Genomic DNA, 17,646 nt, shown 5'->3' on the forward strand with positions numbered 1-17,646 from the left:
TAGGCTACCGGCAGGGCACTCCTAAAGGCAAGTTTTCTCCCCACCCACCCCCGCCCTTCCCCCTCATTTCTCTTCACCTCATGTAGTTCCAACGAATGATGTGAGAAATGGTGGGGAAACACACGGATTAAATATGCCTAAATTTTGGGGGCGAGGCTTAATTTCACCTCATGCCTAGAAATCATGCTGGGCCTTCCTACTGGTGGAAGCCGTATTGTTGGAGAAACACAGTATTTAGTGCAATGATAATTCAAATAAAATAAGCAAGTTGTGAAAAATTAAGTTACATTATAGATTTTTTTTATTTATAGACAAACATGCACATATGTGCACATGCAAATACATGGATTTGACTGCCAATTGATCGTCAATCATCTTTCAGTGTGAATATTTATATTGATGATTTTAATATGAATTCTTCTATTCTCATTACTTTTTTAAAATTAACTTTCTGCCTGAGAGCCAAAATCCATCCAAGGAACAATTTAATCTAGGTTTAAAATTTAAGCAAGGTTTGTTTCTTCTTAGGCTGCGAAGTTGAAATCCTTGGAATTCGACCTAACTATTGTACACCATATGAAAATGTTCCAACGGATGCCAATTTCTCCAATGCTGTAAATCATGCCATTGAGTCTTTAAGGTAAAATCACCAAATCATTTTAATTATTTCCTTGACAGAAAAATGAAAGGCTTTGTTCTTGTTCTACCACTTTGATAATAGCATAAAATCATCTACATTTTCCATATAGTATTGTTTGGCGGTAGAGGAAAACAATAATGCAAATAATGCAAAAAATCTTCACAGTGGAACTTTTCCTCCTATGTTTACTTGCCAAAGTTGCTGTTCTTATGGATCCTAAAAGACATGTTTAGTGTGCTAATATACCAAGCCCACATATGAACATTGGGAAACAGAGGCATAGTTTGATCCAGTATGACTTGCATATGAACAATTATAAAGGGCAGTGAAGAAATTTAAACTTGTGGAACAGCATCAAATTAGACGTCATATAACTCATGTTGAAACTGGCTAGTTTTATTTTGGATAAATAACAGTGGTGGGACTTAAATTGAAAACATGCTTCCAGTCTAAATTAGACACCATACTGAAAATCTTTCTTGCAGGATTTGCTTTCAGACATTCTATTTCCAGTTGCAAGTTCACTTTTAAGATGAATAGAGAGGTATGATTTTCACTCAAAAACTGACAGAATCTCTAATCAAGATATAGGGAGCCTCAGTTCTTGACATCCAAACAGTGACTTGAAAATTAAGCAGCTGGGTTTGGTCTAAGAAATGAAAATCAAGGGGTTTGTATTGCTCTGTTGATTTGCTTAATGAAGCCATTGCCTTATTTTGCCTATTCTACATGCAAGACTTATTCAAACTTTGTGGGAAATGAAAAAGTTTAGTCAAATCATTTTTTAACCTAACATTTCATCTCAAAAAAAGTTACTTCAGGACTTAATGAATCACAAATGTTGCATAATATTGTTAACTTATTGCCTTGTACTTGCAAAAAAGTATTTTTCAAAGCCATTACAAAAAATGCCAAAGGACAATTAATATATATTACTTTACTTAGTACTTTTAAGAAAAGACAATACAGACTGAAAATAAAACAAGAAGAATTAAGAGAACAAGGGATCTCCTTGCTCTTCTTCTCTTGGAAAATATTCCAAGAGAGCAGGGAAAAAAACAGATCAGATTGAAAAGGCACTATCGAAGTAAGTTTATGTTACATTTAATTCTTTGGTGGTTATGTACCTATTACAGCAATGGTACAGCAGACATGGCAGCCATATACTATGAACGGATTGATGTAGAAGGTCATCGTTTTGGCCCTTCATCATATCAGAGGAAGAATGCTGTAAAAGCAGTGGATAACGTCTTGCTCAAGATGTCTAAGCTTATCAAGGTTTCTGTCACCTGGAAGCTACAATATCCTTTTAAAGATGTTTCTTTTACTCTCTTCAATTTTTTAATTAAATATTTGCAATTATTCAGTAAAGACTACTTCATAGGTTACTTATTGCTTCTATTCTGAATATTAAGAAGCATGCATATCCAAAATGCTACATTCAACCTGGGGAGTTTTCCCAAGCCTGTGAATCTCCATTACATCCCATTCTCATAATATTTTTAACTAAAAAGTTATAAGTAATCATTCTCATGTGATTTTTGCACTCCTTCCCTGAAGCATGGGATTTTGACTTTGGGAAAGGTCTTCACATTTGTGAAATGATTATGGTAGCACAACCTATATACGCTCAGTATCACATGCTGTACAACTCAGTAATGTGCACGCAAAAGCAAGCATGGTGGTCCGAGGGTAGTGAGTTCCATGTTTTGCTAGAAACTCAAAATGGATAGGGGATCCATTATCCCCCAAAAACTAACTTGGGAAAGCAGAAAATGAAACTTACTAAAAATGTAGTAATAAAGTGAAGGCTATCAGCTTGTGTGTGCAACATTTTCATATTAAAAGATCCTACATAAAGATCCCCAAGTTTCCAGAATCACAAATTTTGTCTCCAATATCTCTATTTCCTGTGAATGCTTAACTGGAGGAGATTCTATACCACAATAGTCTTAATTCTTATTAATTAATTCTTAATTATCAAGGTGAGATGAGTGGCAAATAAATCTAATTAATAATAAGTGTAACTGAAGGTACTGTCAAACAAAATGATGGGTGAACAGCTTATCTGTCTCCTTATATTTTGTCAATCGAGTAGGACTAAGATAAAACTTCCAAAACTTCAAGTTTTGGAAGCACAACTTGTCCTTCCAAGGCATTCCTCTGATTCCCCTGATTTCATTCCTCTGAATTCAAATATTCAGATCAAGTAAAAAATGATCAGGCTTCTGAAATCATCTGTCTGAATGCTGTCAGTGCAGCTGGTCTTCATTTTCGCCTAAGAGCAGCATATTAGAAAAGAGCAGCTATTAGAAAAATTGTTAACTGAAAAAGAGAGAAAGAGAGTGAGAGAAAGTGAGAGAGCAAAGAGTCTCCTTTTCATACTGTAATTATTTTTTTAAACTTTTTTGACAGGACAAGAATTTGCAGAATGAGTTAAATGTTGTTTTCTTTTCTGATCATGGGATGACTGAAATTGATTGGATGGATAAAGTGATTGAACTGAAAAACTGCATCAACATGAGTGATGTTATAAACGTGAAGGACCGAGGGCCAATTGTAAGCCTGTGGCCAGAGAAAGGCAAGGAAAATGAGGCAAGAACAGCAATCTTTTGTTTTTCTTAATGCAGTTTAGGCTACTTGTTGATATGTTTAATGTACCAAGTTATCTTGATAGATTTATGCATTCACAAACAGTCCAGTATGTTCTGCAAAGGACAGAAATGTGGAAAGAATGCCAGGAATCTTCATTTTCATATTTTCCTCATTAATGACAGGGAGGAGCATCTTCTTCCTTATCTTCATAGGAATATACTGTAAACTGTCTATACTGTATTTATCCAGAAGTAAGAATATCTGAATTTAAAATGACCTTGATAAGAGAAGGATAGCTGGACAAAAAATATCAGCATAGACAAAAGTCCAGCTTCTGCATAAGATCAAACTCCAGTTGAAATCAATTCTGAAATTCTTCCCAATACTGAAGTGAGTAGATATCTCACACACATCCACACACAAATATATGCACACACACAACACACACATAGATAAACACATAGAGAGATTAGGTATAGATTTATTTTACTTACTTCAGAAAAAGGCAGCGCCAAAATAAACAAAAACTAATAACTAATAATTAAAATTTACTTGAAAGAAAGATGTACATTGTCTATCTCTTCTGTTTCACCCTTGTAAACTACAGCCAGAGACAGAAAGGCATGGCTCATGAACATTTCTTTGGGTGTGGCTAATCTTCAAAAATATCCACACTTTTCAGCAGGGATGTCTGCAGCCATGTGCTTGTTTTCTGTTCTTTCCAGCAAGTGTAAGAAGGCGTATTTCATCACCTTGCATAGACAAAGAACCATACATTTCTATGGATTTCCTTTGAAATTTGGGATTTCCATCAACTTATTGGAAATATTATGAAGGCTTACACTGGTTTACTTTAACATAGAGTAAAGGTAAATTGACTTTACATGGTACATATTTTTACCTGGCTGGTTTACTGATATATGGTTTGTCAATTTGTATGAAAGTAGCGAAGACTGTCAAGATATTCCAAGCTAGACTCCTTGCAAAGAGATGGCTATGTATGTTACAAAACTTGAAAAGTAGTGAGGTTGTTCTTTTTCTTTCCCACTGAAATACCCAACCCATTCCTCCAAAACACTGTCACTGGAAGAAAGAAGAAAATCTTCTTTAACTAGGTTTGAAGTTAAAGTATCAGTCAGAAAGAAAGCCCATCTCCCTTTATCTTTATATAAACAGCTTGGAATCCTTGATGTACTCTGAGATTGGTTTGTTTGCTTGCAGGCATTTTATTTCTTGATGAGGTAATCCTAAGTGCACCGACAGGTAGTCCTCGACTTACAATCACAATTGAGCCCAAAATGTGTTGCTAAATGAGACATTTATTAAGTGACTTTTGCCCCATTTTATGATCTTCCTTGCCACAGTTGTTAAGTGAATCACTGTAGTTGTTAAGTTAGTCACATGGCTCTTAAGTGAATTTGAAGTCCTCATTGACTTTGTTTGTCAGAAGGTCAAAAAAGGTGATCACATGACCCTGGGACACTGCAACTGTCATAAATATGAATCAATTGCTAAGCATCTGAATTTTGATCTTGTGACCAGGCAGATACTGCAATGGTTATAAATGTGAATCATGGCCATAAGTCACTTTTTTCAGTGCTGATGATGTAACTTTCAACAGCATCAAAACAGTTCCAGCAAAATTTCCAACTTAAATTTTCTGTCATTATTTTTAATCATATAAGGTGTTTTAATGCATCTGTTATTGAATAAATTGTCTGACCTTTTATCTGTTTATTGTTGGGAGTTTTTCCTAATAGAATGCAAGAAGCCAAAATAGAAATATTTAAAGGAAAATCTACTTCACAAGTGGTTTGATTTTCAGCATGATCATTCACTTTGGTGTGGACCAATTCTGTACACTGAAAACAATTTCACTGCTTTTATTCTTTTTGCAGATATATAACAAACTGAAAAATGTGCCTCATATGACAGTCTATAGGAAAGAGGATATCCCTGGTAGATTTTATTATAAAAAGGGGAAATTTGTTTCTCCGCTGACACTGGTAGCTGAGGAAAGATGGTTCATAGCAGAGGTAAGTGCTTCTAACAACCTGATTTTAATCAACTGGGATTCTCCATGAACAGTTTAAAACAGCAGCCCCCAACCTTTTGGGCACCAGGGACTGATTCTGTGGAGAAAGGTTTTTCTGTGGATTGGAGGGGACATGGTTTTGTGTGTGCTACCTGCATCCTGCGGATGGGGCGTTGCTTGTTTGTGTGGCCAGGTTGCTGGCATGTCGTGCATCAGTGCTGATCCACAGACCGGGGAGTGGGCTGGTTTAGAAAACCTACTTGTTGCTGCAGAAATCAATTTGCTTGGGACTACTAAATCTGGAAAGTTTACTGAAAAGCTGGAATGCCACCAATCATGACTGTATTTTATGGGAAGGGTAAACATTGAATACACAACATGCCTCTCTCTCTCTCTCTCTCTCTTTCTCTTTCTCTTTCTCTCACACACATATGGATACACATACACACTGATGGCCTGTACTATCATATAGTGAACCTGGGTCTATCATCAATAAAATATTGTTTTTTCTATGTAATTGTGTTTATCTGAAACATGAAACATTAATACTGTACACACTGACATCGGGTATGATCCAACTTTACATCACATCTATATTTTTCTATTTTATTGTTTCTAGAACTGCACTATAGGGTTCAGGTGGTTTGTCCCTATGCAATAGAGGCCTCCTGTGGACATTGGAATTCTGAGAGCAGGGGGTGGGCAGTCTTATAAAATGGCTGCTCCGTAGTCTGGAGGAAGAGGAGCAGCTTGAGTTCTCTAGGCACCAAGGAAACTTTAGATGGATCTCTCCCAACTGTTGGACTAGTCAACTGCCAGTTTTGCTGGCAGTGCTTCCTTTACATTCCCTTCCTTCCAAAGACCTTCTACTGAATTGCCTGAAAGACATTTAGGTATCCCATCCCTGGAATGCAAAATATTCAGAAGATAGTTTGCAGCAGCAAAGAATTAGGAGGCTTCTTTTTCTTATGGTTGCCATCTAGTCCTCATCCTGATGTTTGCCTCCCAAAACATGGCATATTTCATCCTTTGTTTCTTTACATGAAATATAATCATAAATTATTTATTCTAATAAGTGATAAACTACTCTTCTGCTTTGTATATTTCTCAGTAGAAATAAGTTTATTGTGAAATAAATTGTTGGAAAGAGAATATTTACTTAGAAAAAGTATAAATTGTTGCTGCTACATACTGTTTGCTGCCAGGTCACTATTTAATACTGAAATAAAAATATTATACCTTGAAAACTATCAGTAGCAATGTAGAAAAATACAAGCATAGCAAAAGTTAATAAGGAGAGGCTGAATGGTGAAACTGTTTATCAAACATAATAAAAATGTGAGCAAATCTTTTATAAAATGTTTGTTCTGATGCCACAATGATGTCAAAGATAGCATTCTAAATAATATGTAGCAAATGAAATGATATTATTTCCTTCACCAATTCTCTAACCTTAGATATTTAATTTCTACATTTATTCTATAAAACTTTTCTGAGATAGCAGTAAAACTCATGAGAAACTTCTAAATCAGAATCAGAAGTTTACGAACAGCATCTTGGCTAAATTGTTCTTAATGCATATCTATTATTGCCTCTTTTTCCTCAATTACCAATATTCATCAGAAGTTAAGAAGTATCTGGAGAACGAGCAAATTTAGATGTCATTATGAGCATATAAAAACTCAAGTTCCAGATTAATCACTGCTGTAAACTTTGAAAGATATTTTTCAATAAAGGTTGTCTTTTTAAACATGTAATTGTTCAATTGTTAGTTCTGTTTTATTGCTTTTAAATGGTTTTTTAAATTATGTCTATTATATGACTGCATGGTTTTATTTATAAACCGCCTAGAGTCACGCAGGTGAAGCGGGCAGTATAGAAATATATTAAATAAATACACTAAAAATACAAGTCACTATTAAATTTATTAGGCTCCCACTGAATGATTTGATTAGTCTGGTTTAGCAAGGATTACCTTATGCTCTTAGTGGTACATATCTATTCAAAGTTGTGTGTTCGGTGGAAAAGGATAGCTATTATAGAAACAAAAGAAACAGAATAGTTCTTGACTACTGACATGTTCTAGAATTTGTTGGTTGGTGTTCTGATCATTACCAAATGAATGTGTGCATATTGGGCAGACATGATATTGTCCTCTACTTTCTAAAAATGCATTTGTCTTGATTATACTATTGATAAATATGCATAACTTATGAATAATAAATATGCATAATTTTAATATGATTATACATAATTGTATCTTCTGGTGAATGTAAGACATAATTTTAGCTACAATCAGATTCATACAGATATAGCCTCTACTGATATCAGAAATTACCTTTACTTTTTTGGCAATGCTGAATGTTTCATGAATGATGCCAACAAATAAATCACAGGCTAACAATACAATCATAAAAATATTGTAAATTAATCTTGGGTGTTTTTTCTTAATTTTCTCAGCTTCTATTTGTGCTACAATTTTAAAATAATGTAGCTGCAATGGCCTTGAAAGCAATGGGGGGGGGGGTCCTGGTGTGGTCACCCATTAAGATTGAAATTAAAGCTAATCACAAAGGGGGTGGAAGCAATGAAAGCCCCACTCCCCAAGCATGAATAAAACCAACCTACATAGGGGCAGGAACTTTGATGTTCCACTACTAATTGTAAGCTTATGAATGCTGGACACTGAAAAAAAAAAGGAAAAGACTTTGAATTAAAGATTTGGAAACAGTTTCTACCATATGTTTCTAAGAATATCATGAATTTCATGAACGTATTGTGAAGAACCAACTAATCTTTTTTTAACTAACAAAGAAAGTCTGTTTATTTTATTAAAATGATCATCTGCAAGCATATATTCACATGCTTTGGACAACAATACTAGATACTTCTGTGGGTTCAGTTGTACAATATATCAAAGCCAAAAATTGAAAGTTCTCTGTTCAGCCTGAATCTGTCAGTATAGGTAGTCCTCAACTTACAATTCGCTTAGTGACCATTCCAAGTTACAATGGCACTGAAAAAAGTAATATGACCATTTTTCAAACTCATGACCATCGCAACATTCCCATAGTCATGTAATCTACATTTGGATGTTTGACAGCTAACCCACATTTAAGACATTTGCAATGTGTCAGGGTCATGTGATCACTTTTTGTGATTTACAAGCACAATTGAGCCCGAAATTTATGTTGCTAAATGAGAAATTTGTTGAGTTTTGTCCCATTTTATGAATTTTCTTGCCACCTTTGCTAAGTGAATCACTGCAGTAGTTAAATTAGTAACACGGTAATTAAGTGAATCTGGTTTCTTCATTGCCTCTGCTTGTCAGAAGGTTGCAAAATGGGAATCAAGTGTCATAAATATGCAAATGGACAAATATGAATAATGCAAATGTCATAAATATGAACCAGCTGTAACACATCCAAGTGTAATTCACGTGACCATGGGGATGCTGCAACAGTCATTAGTGTGGAAAATGTTCATAAGTCGCTTTTTTGTACTTCAGAGAGTCACTAAATGAATTGTTGGAAGTCAAGGATTACCTGTATACTGCAATTATTTAACCATCTTATGTCTGCAATATATATATTAAATAATGTTTTTCTCACTCTGAAGAGCAGAGAATCGCTTCCATTTTGGGATAATGGCACTGGAAAACGAGAAGCTTGGCAGAAGGGATGGCATGGCTATGATAATGAATTCATAGATATGAGAGGAATCTTTATGGCATATGGACCAGGTAGGACAACTGAAGATTATGACGACCATATAGCTTTTCCTCCCTTCCTTTCTCCGTATATCTAGTGATTACAGGTGCTTATAACTGATGGATAGATTTGGATTTTCCAGGAAAATAAAGAATATGGTTTCAGAATTTATCCATTTCCAGTTTTTAATGTCTCATTTCCAAGTCATATTCTCCTTGCTTTGCCAGCATGACAGCCAGCCATATTATTAAAATTTGTTTCAGCAGTTACAATCCATTAACAGGTGATAACTAAAAAACTCCCTTTTTTGTTAATGCATATATGAATTGCTATAGATGGTAGAACAGGAAAGCATATATCTTTCAAAATTTGAAATTTAAATTACTGACCCCCTGACATCAACCCAGACAACACTGATTTCTAGAGTCAGAGTCGCACAAAGATATTTAAGGCTAAGCATCTTCATAGTTCCATTTTCACCATAAAAACTCCAGTACAATTGTCCTTAACTGAACCAAGCCTGGAGAAAGAGATTCTGTCCTAATTGGGGAAATTGTATCAGCGCTTTGCGTACTTAACACAAAGTTCACAGCTGCTGATTTGCTAATGTGAGAGATTCAAAACTGAGTTATTTTAATATACATTTTTATATTGACTATACATTTCTATATTAACTATACATTTTAAGGTACCATTCCCAGGACAGATAAGCTCCATAATGCTACAGGTTCTTCATTCTTCACTAGCCTCTTGTTATGCTGTCTTTTGGCTATTCTCTTGGCCTTAATGGGTTGTGACTTTTTTCTGTTGCACCATTCATCCCCTGCCCATCCCCCAAATTAAAGCATGTACAACAATGATGGTCTATATACATGCTGAAAAGATGCTTATTAACTTTGGCATTAAAAGTTCATGACGGAACTCCGGAATTATGTATAACCACTGTGATATAATTATTGATGTATTTTATTATTTTATTTGATGTATTTTTAGCTTGCTCCATGTCATACATTATCCAATATATTCTTAATTTTACACCCCCTCTGGAGATGCAGTGCATGGCAGGCAGCACTGTTCACTATTTTTAAATAATAGATGTGCTTGCAGCATTCTGGCAAAGACTGCTGGTTTAAAATGCTTCTTTGTCTTGTTTCAGATTTCAAGTCTAACTTCAGAGCTGCACCAATCAGATCAGTTGATGTGTATAATGTTGTGTGCAAAATTGCCGGAATTCCACCACTGCCAAACAATGGATCCTGGTCGAGAGTGGCCTGTATGTTGAAAGATAATGCCAATTTGGCCCCGGCGTTCCAGTGGAGCAGCTTTGTGCTGGGACTTATTCTGTTTTCATTGTTTGTATAACAGATCTTGTAACACCAGTCTCAGTACAATGTCAGTCAGTGTGTCTAGTTTTTTTTTCCCCTCTTCCATTTCAATGGCAGCATTGAAATGGAAAATTCTGTTAGGAGAAAATGATATAAATTTATTTCTGAAAATCCTGGTGCCAAATGCTTGGAGGGGTACAAACAAACAAAAACTAGTGTGAGTTGGTTCCAATAGGTACATGTTGTCCATTACCAAAGTAAGCCCTGCTTCCGCCTTCTGCCATCAGCTGCAGAATTAATCCCCAGGGGACTGAAACCAGTAATCAAGATGAACCAACTCAAAGCAGGCAGACCCACTTGCTAATAACATCTTTTTCTAGCAGTTTTCTGCATTTGCAATACATTTACATTTAGACCAGCTTTTCACAGTCAGTCACCTCCCATCATGTGTTATTTCTATGCTGTCCATAATTGTCTGACAGCCACTCTGGTGGGCTAATTTGCCAGGGATAGTTCACATTGGAGCCAGTTGTATGGACAGCAGTGGAAAAATTGATACTTTAAAAGTGTTAGATGGAGCTTCCTTATATACATACATGACAGGTGACAGCCTGATCAATAGTATGTAATTGTTATATAGAATCCACTGAGCCTCTTGGCAATCTCTAAGAAGACCTCAGCATTTCATGTGGCTGCCTGTCCCAGTAGCTGTTAGGTCAGGACACTCCTTCTGATGCTACCTGAACCTGCTTCCTTTAGTTATTCCTTTTCTTTGTGACAACCCTTTGGAAAGATGAAAAGTGCTCTATCACCTTCAATTATTTCTTCTGTGGCCTCAACATAATCAGATCCTTTCAATGTGTGCCATTTAGTCACCAGCTGCTGAGCTCAGCCTCAGAGAGGTTGAAGAGAAGAGACCAGTGGTGAATAGTGGTGGTGTATCTTCAGTAAAGAGGCCTTCAAATTAGGAAATTGATTTGGGCTAATAATAATGATCCCAATGATTATTGACACACTTGGTGCCATATCAAAAAATTCTGGACCACACTTAGAAAATCTGCATATTGACAAAATTTCCTTCTATCAATTACAAAAGGTTACACTGATTGTATCCTCAATGTACTCCACCGAGTACATTTCATACAACTATACACATTTAAAGGCAAGCAGAACAATTCTGATAACTGATAAACATTGACGTGCTTTTAAATCTCAAGTGAATCATTGAATCAATTGGAATGGAGGAAAAGAAAATCAATCTTTTGTTATCTGGCTATTGAATATAGAAGGCAATTTAGTTCTTGTTAAGCATTTGCAGTAGTTGGAAAACAAAGATCTATTGTTTAAAGGTCTGCATGCTACATTAATAGAGCAGACTGTTTGAATTCTTTGGAGCACTGTTCCCTCCCATTAAAAAAATCATTCAAAACCTTCATTAAACTGACAGAATTTTACAATTTTACAAGATACACAAACACAAAAAAACAGTGGTCAGAAAGTTTCATTATTTCTTTGTCTCTTCCTCACATCATTTTAATCTGTTTATGAAAACTCTTTTAATAATAGTTGGGTTACCCCAGACTGTAGATTAGTGGAATGGAATTTTGAACTGAGGCCTTATTTTGAACAGTGCACATAAGATAAAGTCTGCTTTTATTGATTGCTGCTAAGCCAAATGATTCTGAAGCAGAACTTTTCAGACATGTTTACAGAGTGACTATGGAAGCTTACTGATGTGTAGCAGGACAGCTGCATCATTCCCCCAAATATGAGTTATTTAAATAAAAGAACTACTTGGATTAATGGCCTATAGAAAAGTAACCTTTTTATGTCTTTTGAATTGATTTGTGCATTTAAAAAAATCAATACATTTTATAAAGCCATGACATACATGGAGAGTAAGCAAACGTACAGTTTTTAAAATATGGATGTGTGAAATTGGGAAGGGGCATTTTGGCATTGATATTTACAATACTCTTGAACTGTGAAAGCATGAATATTGTGAAACAGGATATGAGGGACTCTGTTTCTCTTCTCAGCCTAACAGAAGGCTGGAAAGAAATTATGCAAGCAGGGTCAGGACTCTGTCCATCCGTCTCTCTGTCTTCTCTGAAAACTTAACAATACAAGATCAAATTGGCATGGGAAGAGAAGCTGACAAAAGAAAGGTCACCTCAGAAATGGGCTAGATCAGGGCTGTCAAACTTGTGGCCCTCGGGCCAAATACGTTACACACTGGCCATACCTAGGCCCAGCTTAGTGAAAGGGAAAAAAGTCAGGATACGTCACGTGACACTGCCATGATGATACGAATTTGACATTCCCGGGCTAGATCAAACTGGAGGTTATAGAAGAAAAAAATATTTAAAAAAAATATTTCTGAGTGTTCCATTCTAGGGCCAATATATCTAGCTGTACTATACATTTTAGTGCCCATGCACACACACACAAATGGCAACTCACTATTTTACACACCACCTCACACATCTACTGGTGCCTTCTATGACCACGACTTGCAAAAATTTTGGAAAGAAATCCAGAAGCTGTGCTCTGTAGGATTTCTGTTTGTGCAGACTGAAAAATCACCCTAAGGAGAACACTTCCTGGCTGCTGCATCTTTACCACCCCTCAATCTACATCTATGTCATATTTAGCTCCACTACATTCTTCATTGAGGTCAATAGCCATATTATTTCTTTGTTTAGATTTGCATGGCCACTTCCCTTTCTACAGTCTTGGTTGGTGAACAAAGTTTAAAACAGAAGTTACAACATAAAAGACTATTAAATCATACAACAGCCAAGGATGACATCAGACAGCCAGGCTTCACTGATTTTTCAGCACTTTCTGAAAGTTAAGGAGAATTGGGGCCAATCTAACCTCAGGTGGCAAAGTTTTTCCAAAGGATACACACTATGATGAAAAAGGTACCCTTCCTGGATCCCATAGGATGGCCCTTTTTAATCAGTAGGACCCGAAACAGGCTCCTCCTTCCAGATTTAATGTGGAGGGCATAGACTTATGCATGTACAGGGGACATGGGTGGTCTCAAGAGGTTTTTAAAAGGGGCAAGAAGTGGCTACAACTATGCAGTCAAAATCCTGGCCCTTTTAAGTTCGGCACAATGCATAGAAGGTGGGAGGAAGGGATAGACTTTGATTGCATCTTGTGATCACCATCTTGAGTTGTTTGAACCACTCCCTGCAGACCTGCCTGGTTATGGGGAAACTGAACAATGAAGGAACTCTTTGGTTGACCTGATTGGGATTGCAACAAATAAGATGGGGAAGCTATTTTTTCCCCTGTAGAAAACTCTTCCTCATAAGCTTTTGTATACATTTTTAGGAGGTAATAGGTGAAAAGTTTACTCAAAGGATCTATTTGTCATGACAGGCATACATAATCTCTTATTTCCTTGCTAGTCATCTGATCTGTGTTTTGCATTTTAACAACTGGTGTGTTAAACCTGATTGGGTTTGTTTTTATTTGGCCCTTGGTCACAGTAATTGCAATCTACTTTTGATTTAGAAGTCATTCTGGTACCTGGATTGAGGTCAGCAATGAGGTTTGGGGCAGAATAAGAGGTACCATCTGGGAAGCAATGGAAGACAATGGGTAGAGGAATAGAAAAATATTTTAATTGCTTTGGATAGTGCCAGTAATTATGGCAAATTTATCCAATATCTGCTTTCTAATACAAGACTAAGTCATCACAAAAGTGCCTGGAAGAGGAATCTATCCACTTCCATGTGTTATATTACTCTATGCCACCTCTTTTTGGGAATCCTGCTTTTCGATACGCGATATATTTGCCAGTGTAGCCATTTTATTTTGGGAAAACGTTCTGTGCCTTTGCAAGGTTCCCATTGCGTGGTCTTGGAAGTATAAGGATCTTCTCAGATGGCAAACGGCTCATCTAAATTCCTCGCCTCCTTCCAGCTGCCAATACATTCCAAGCATTCTCCTTCCTCCTCCCTTCATTTCCCTTGTCAAGTTGCAAGTAGAGGTACAAGTCAGCCTTGACAGCCATTTTCTAGGATATTTTCACCACTGATTGTGCATGTTCAGTTCAAACACAGATACTACACAGATGTTGTAGCAACCTGCCGAAATTTCTACTTTTTATAACAAAATATTTTGGCATATGATCTAAAGTTAAATTGTAGTTATGTACCAGGACTAAGGAAGATACTGGACTGACTGTCTTCCTTGGAAAAAAGAAAAAAAAAGTGTTCAGTGAAAGATTGCACAACTTAACCACTAAAATAGCCACAAATTAATATAACTTTCTCAAGAGAAATTATTTCCCAAGGCAAAAATTTAAATCTGATGTTTCCTTTATTGGATCAGTATGAATGATATTAAATCAAATCATTCTTTTAATAAACCCATCTTTGTTGGGTTTTTAGAGACAACCTTTACAGGAACATGTCTCCTACCAATGAATATTTTCAGCTTGTATAAATTACAGTATTTCTTTAATTCCATTCTCCTTTGTTAATTTCTTCATTCAAAATGATCATATAAGATCATGTATGGCGTCTGTAAGTAAACAAACCCTAAAACCTTAAAAGATACATCGAAATGTATCCAAATTTAGGTGACTACGGCAAAGTGTGTATTTATGTAATACAAGATTATTCAGCATTATGTAAAAATCGTGCACAGAAAATCAGCACTACAGTATGTTCATGAAATATCCCAACACTATTTAGCTGATGTGTTCTAAATTCTTCCTTTCTGATTTTTAATTAGCTTAATTTTATTCATGTTCAACCCAAGTGCAAAAGCGTAAAATGCAGGTGAGAGACAGAAGGCTGCCAGAACGAATTTTTCAACAAACAGCAAACTAGGTGAAAATTATTGCGCTCAATCAGTGGCATGGTTTTAGAAAATAAAGATTATGTCAAATGTTATTTGAGATCAGAGCTTTTGTATCATAGCTGTCCTTAGACCAATATTAAATATTATATTTTGGTTCACTAAATAATCATTAACTACACGTGCCTTTTTTAGTAGTAATGGAGTTTCCAATTTATTTCTTCATTCTATTAACATATAGAAGTCTTGCAATCAAGACCAAATCTATAGTTGCCTTAAATTATTCCAAAATCCGAATATAGAATTTCAGTTATCTTTAGAATATAACATTTAAGCCATGAAAGCTATTGCAAAGTTGTTATTAAATCAGATCAGATGACTATAAAATTTTACAGTACTGATTTATGACTTGACCATGAATGAAAGAATTGACTTGGTATCAGAACTCCAGATAGATGAGCTGGTTGGTATGGATTTGACCCAGAGCAGCTGACTTGGTTTCTTGGTTGCAGGGACAAGATTTAAAGACTTTTTTGTGGTCTGCAGGAATATCTTCCCATTTATGAGAAAACCTCAACTGTGGGTTTTTATTAGTTGATAAGATACCACCACCTTATCACTCAGTTTCCTCTATGATAAAGTTGTAAGAGTGGCAAGCAGTGTGATGTAATTCTAATTCCAAGAAGTTAATTTTGGGACACAAAGTTGACATTTACGCTGAGACAGTCCTAGTAGGGCCTGCTTGGAATTTCATGGCCTGTTTGATATACGGTACACAGATCTCTGTCAAATTACAATCGGGCCAATGAATAGTCAACCCCCATTTTAGTTTTTGCTTTAAGCTGATAGTTAGGTAGTTAGGGATATCGGGGTAGTTCGTGTCAACTCATTGACCTGATCAAACTTCACTATGGTGAAGTTTGATCTCATTTCTCAAGCCTGCTATAACACCAAAGGTTTCTGTGATTCTGTCATGATGGCATTCCTATCAAAGTCCTGCAGAGATGAAGGACTATGTGGAAACTTATGGAAACTGGTGAATTTTTGAGGGTACTGGGATATTTTACCGAAGTCAGAGTCAATGAGTGTAGTAATGCCTTTTATGGATTTGGAGAGCGGTGAATATTCCCTTTCTTTAGCACTATGACATCAGGGTTTCTCCATGATTTTTCGGGGGGAGGGGTCCAGGTGATGAAAAAGTTAGAGTGCAAATGGCGTAAGACTCATTTTGAAGCTGATTAGACATAACACAGTACAGTATATTCAGTCATGCTTACTAAATGCCAACGAAGGCTCTAAAGCAGCCTTCCCCTTTATGCAGGCTACGAGTATACTGTCATTTCCTTCAGAAAACACTTAAGAGACCTGCTGTGACAGATGTGCAAGACATTTTGAGAGCAAAATTACAAATCTTCACGATGACTCATACAAAGAATAAGTGTTCAGAAGATGGGAAGGGATTTGTCCATTCCTCAGAAAGCTTATCTGGTTGCAAGGGATTTGGTCAGCTGTTATTGTACCATGATGGTATTCTTATTGATAAAATGCCAGTGTGAGCTGGGATTAGAGACATTATGTCAGAGTGCTTTTTCTTCTAGGTTTAGGGACATTCTCAGTAATAATGGGTAGCTGTTCCTCTGTATGTAGGCGCTTATGCTACAGAGTACTCCAGAGCATGTTTTGCCCCCAGGACTCTTTAACACCCGTCTATCATCTACGATTTGCCTAACCGATCACATTTATAGGCTGTACAACTTATAGCAATTAAGAGTGGTGCACATGAAGCCAATGGAAGTTTTCATCGAACATTCATGGTTCAGTGTAAGCAAAATATTGATAGCAGTAACATTCCATAACATCTGAACCAGGAGAGCTTGGGCATGCTCTAAATCAATATCTAGCTGTAGTGAATTGAGGGCCAATAAATTGAGACAGACTCCTAATAAGATGGACAATCATAGAATCATAAGGCTCTCTTTCGAGCTTCCACCTATTGCTTCTTGTGCTGCCCTCAGGTGCTATGGAAAATACACTGATCTATCTTCCCCGTGACAGCCCTTTGAGGGGTCCTTGGTACTCTCTGAGCTTGGTTTTCTTGTAGATGTTTCATTACCCAAACTCGGTAACAGCACACTAATGACGTTACATAGTTTGGGTAATGAAAGATCTGCAAGAAAACGTTTTATCCATAAGCTACAAATATTATCCTTTATCAGTATTTTTTCAAGCCTTTTCTAAGTTAAGCTAAACATACTCTTAGCTGTTCATCATATGATTTAGCCTCCAAACCCCTTACCATCTTTGTTACTCTTTTCTGCACTCTTTCTAGACTAGAGCCTCAACATTTTTGGTGACCAGAACTGGACACTGTATTCCAAGTGTGGCCTCACTAGTGTAGTATAGAACAGTATTACCACTTCCTACGATCTTGATGCTTTCCCTCTATTAATATGGCTTAGGACTGCATTGGCTTTTCTGGCAGCTGCAGCACACTGCTGACTTAGACTTCAATGGTGTAGG

General features: G+C 36.4%; 1 protein-coding gene across 1 annotated transcript in view; it reads left to right on the forward strand.

Annotated features, from left to right (window-relative positions):
• The window catches only part of ENPP6 (ectonucleotide pyrophosphatase/phosphodiesterase 6), a 34,341-nt gene extending 23,965 nt beyond the window's left edge, over window positions 1–10,376 (forward strand). The window contains exons 3-8 of the mRNA XM_026699649.2: window positions 529–640; window positions 1,777–1,918; window positions 3,056–3,235; window positions 5,134–5,271; window positions 8,889–9,012; window positions 10,137–10,376. Of these exons, the coding sequence (XP_026555434.1) occupies window positions 529–640; window positions 1,777–1,918; window positions 3,056–3,235; window positions 5,134–5,271; window positions 8,889–9,012; window positions 10,137–10,342 (902 nt within the window). The 3' untranslated portion in view covers window positions 10,343–10,376. The remainder of the gene's footprint in view (window positions 1–528; window positions 641–1,776; window positions 1,919–3,055; window positions 3,236–5,133; window positions 5,272–8,888; window positions 9,013–10,136) is intronic.
• The last annotated feature ends 7,270 nt before the right edge of the window (window positions 10,377–17,646 follow it).

The sequence above is a fragment of the Pseudonaja textilis genome, chromosome 6, assembly GCF_049901715.1.
Source record: "Pseudonaja textilis isolate UNSWEBS1 chromosome 6, rPseTex1.2, whole genome shotgun sequence".
Classification (NCBI taxonomy): domain Eukaryota; kingdom Metazoa; phylum Chordata; class Lepidosauria; order Squamata; family Elapidae; genus Pseudonaja; species Pseudonaja textilis.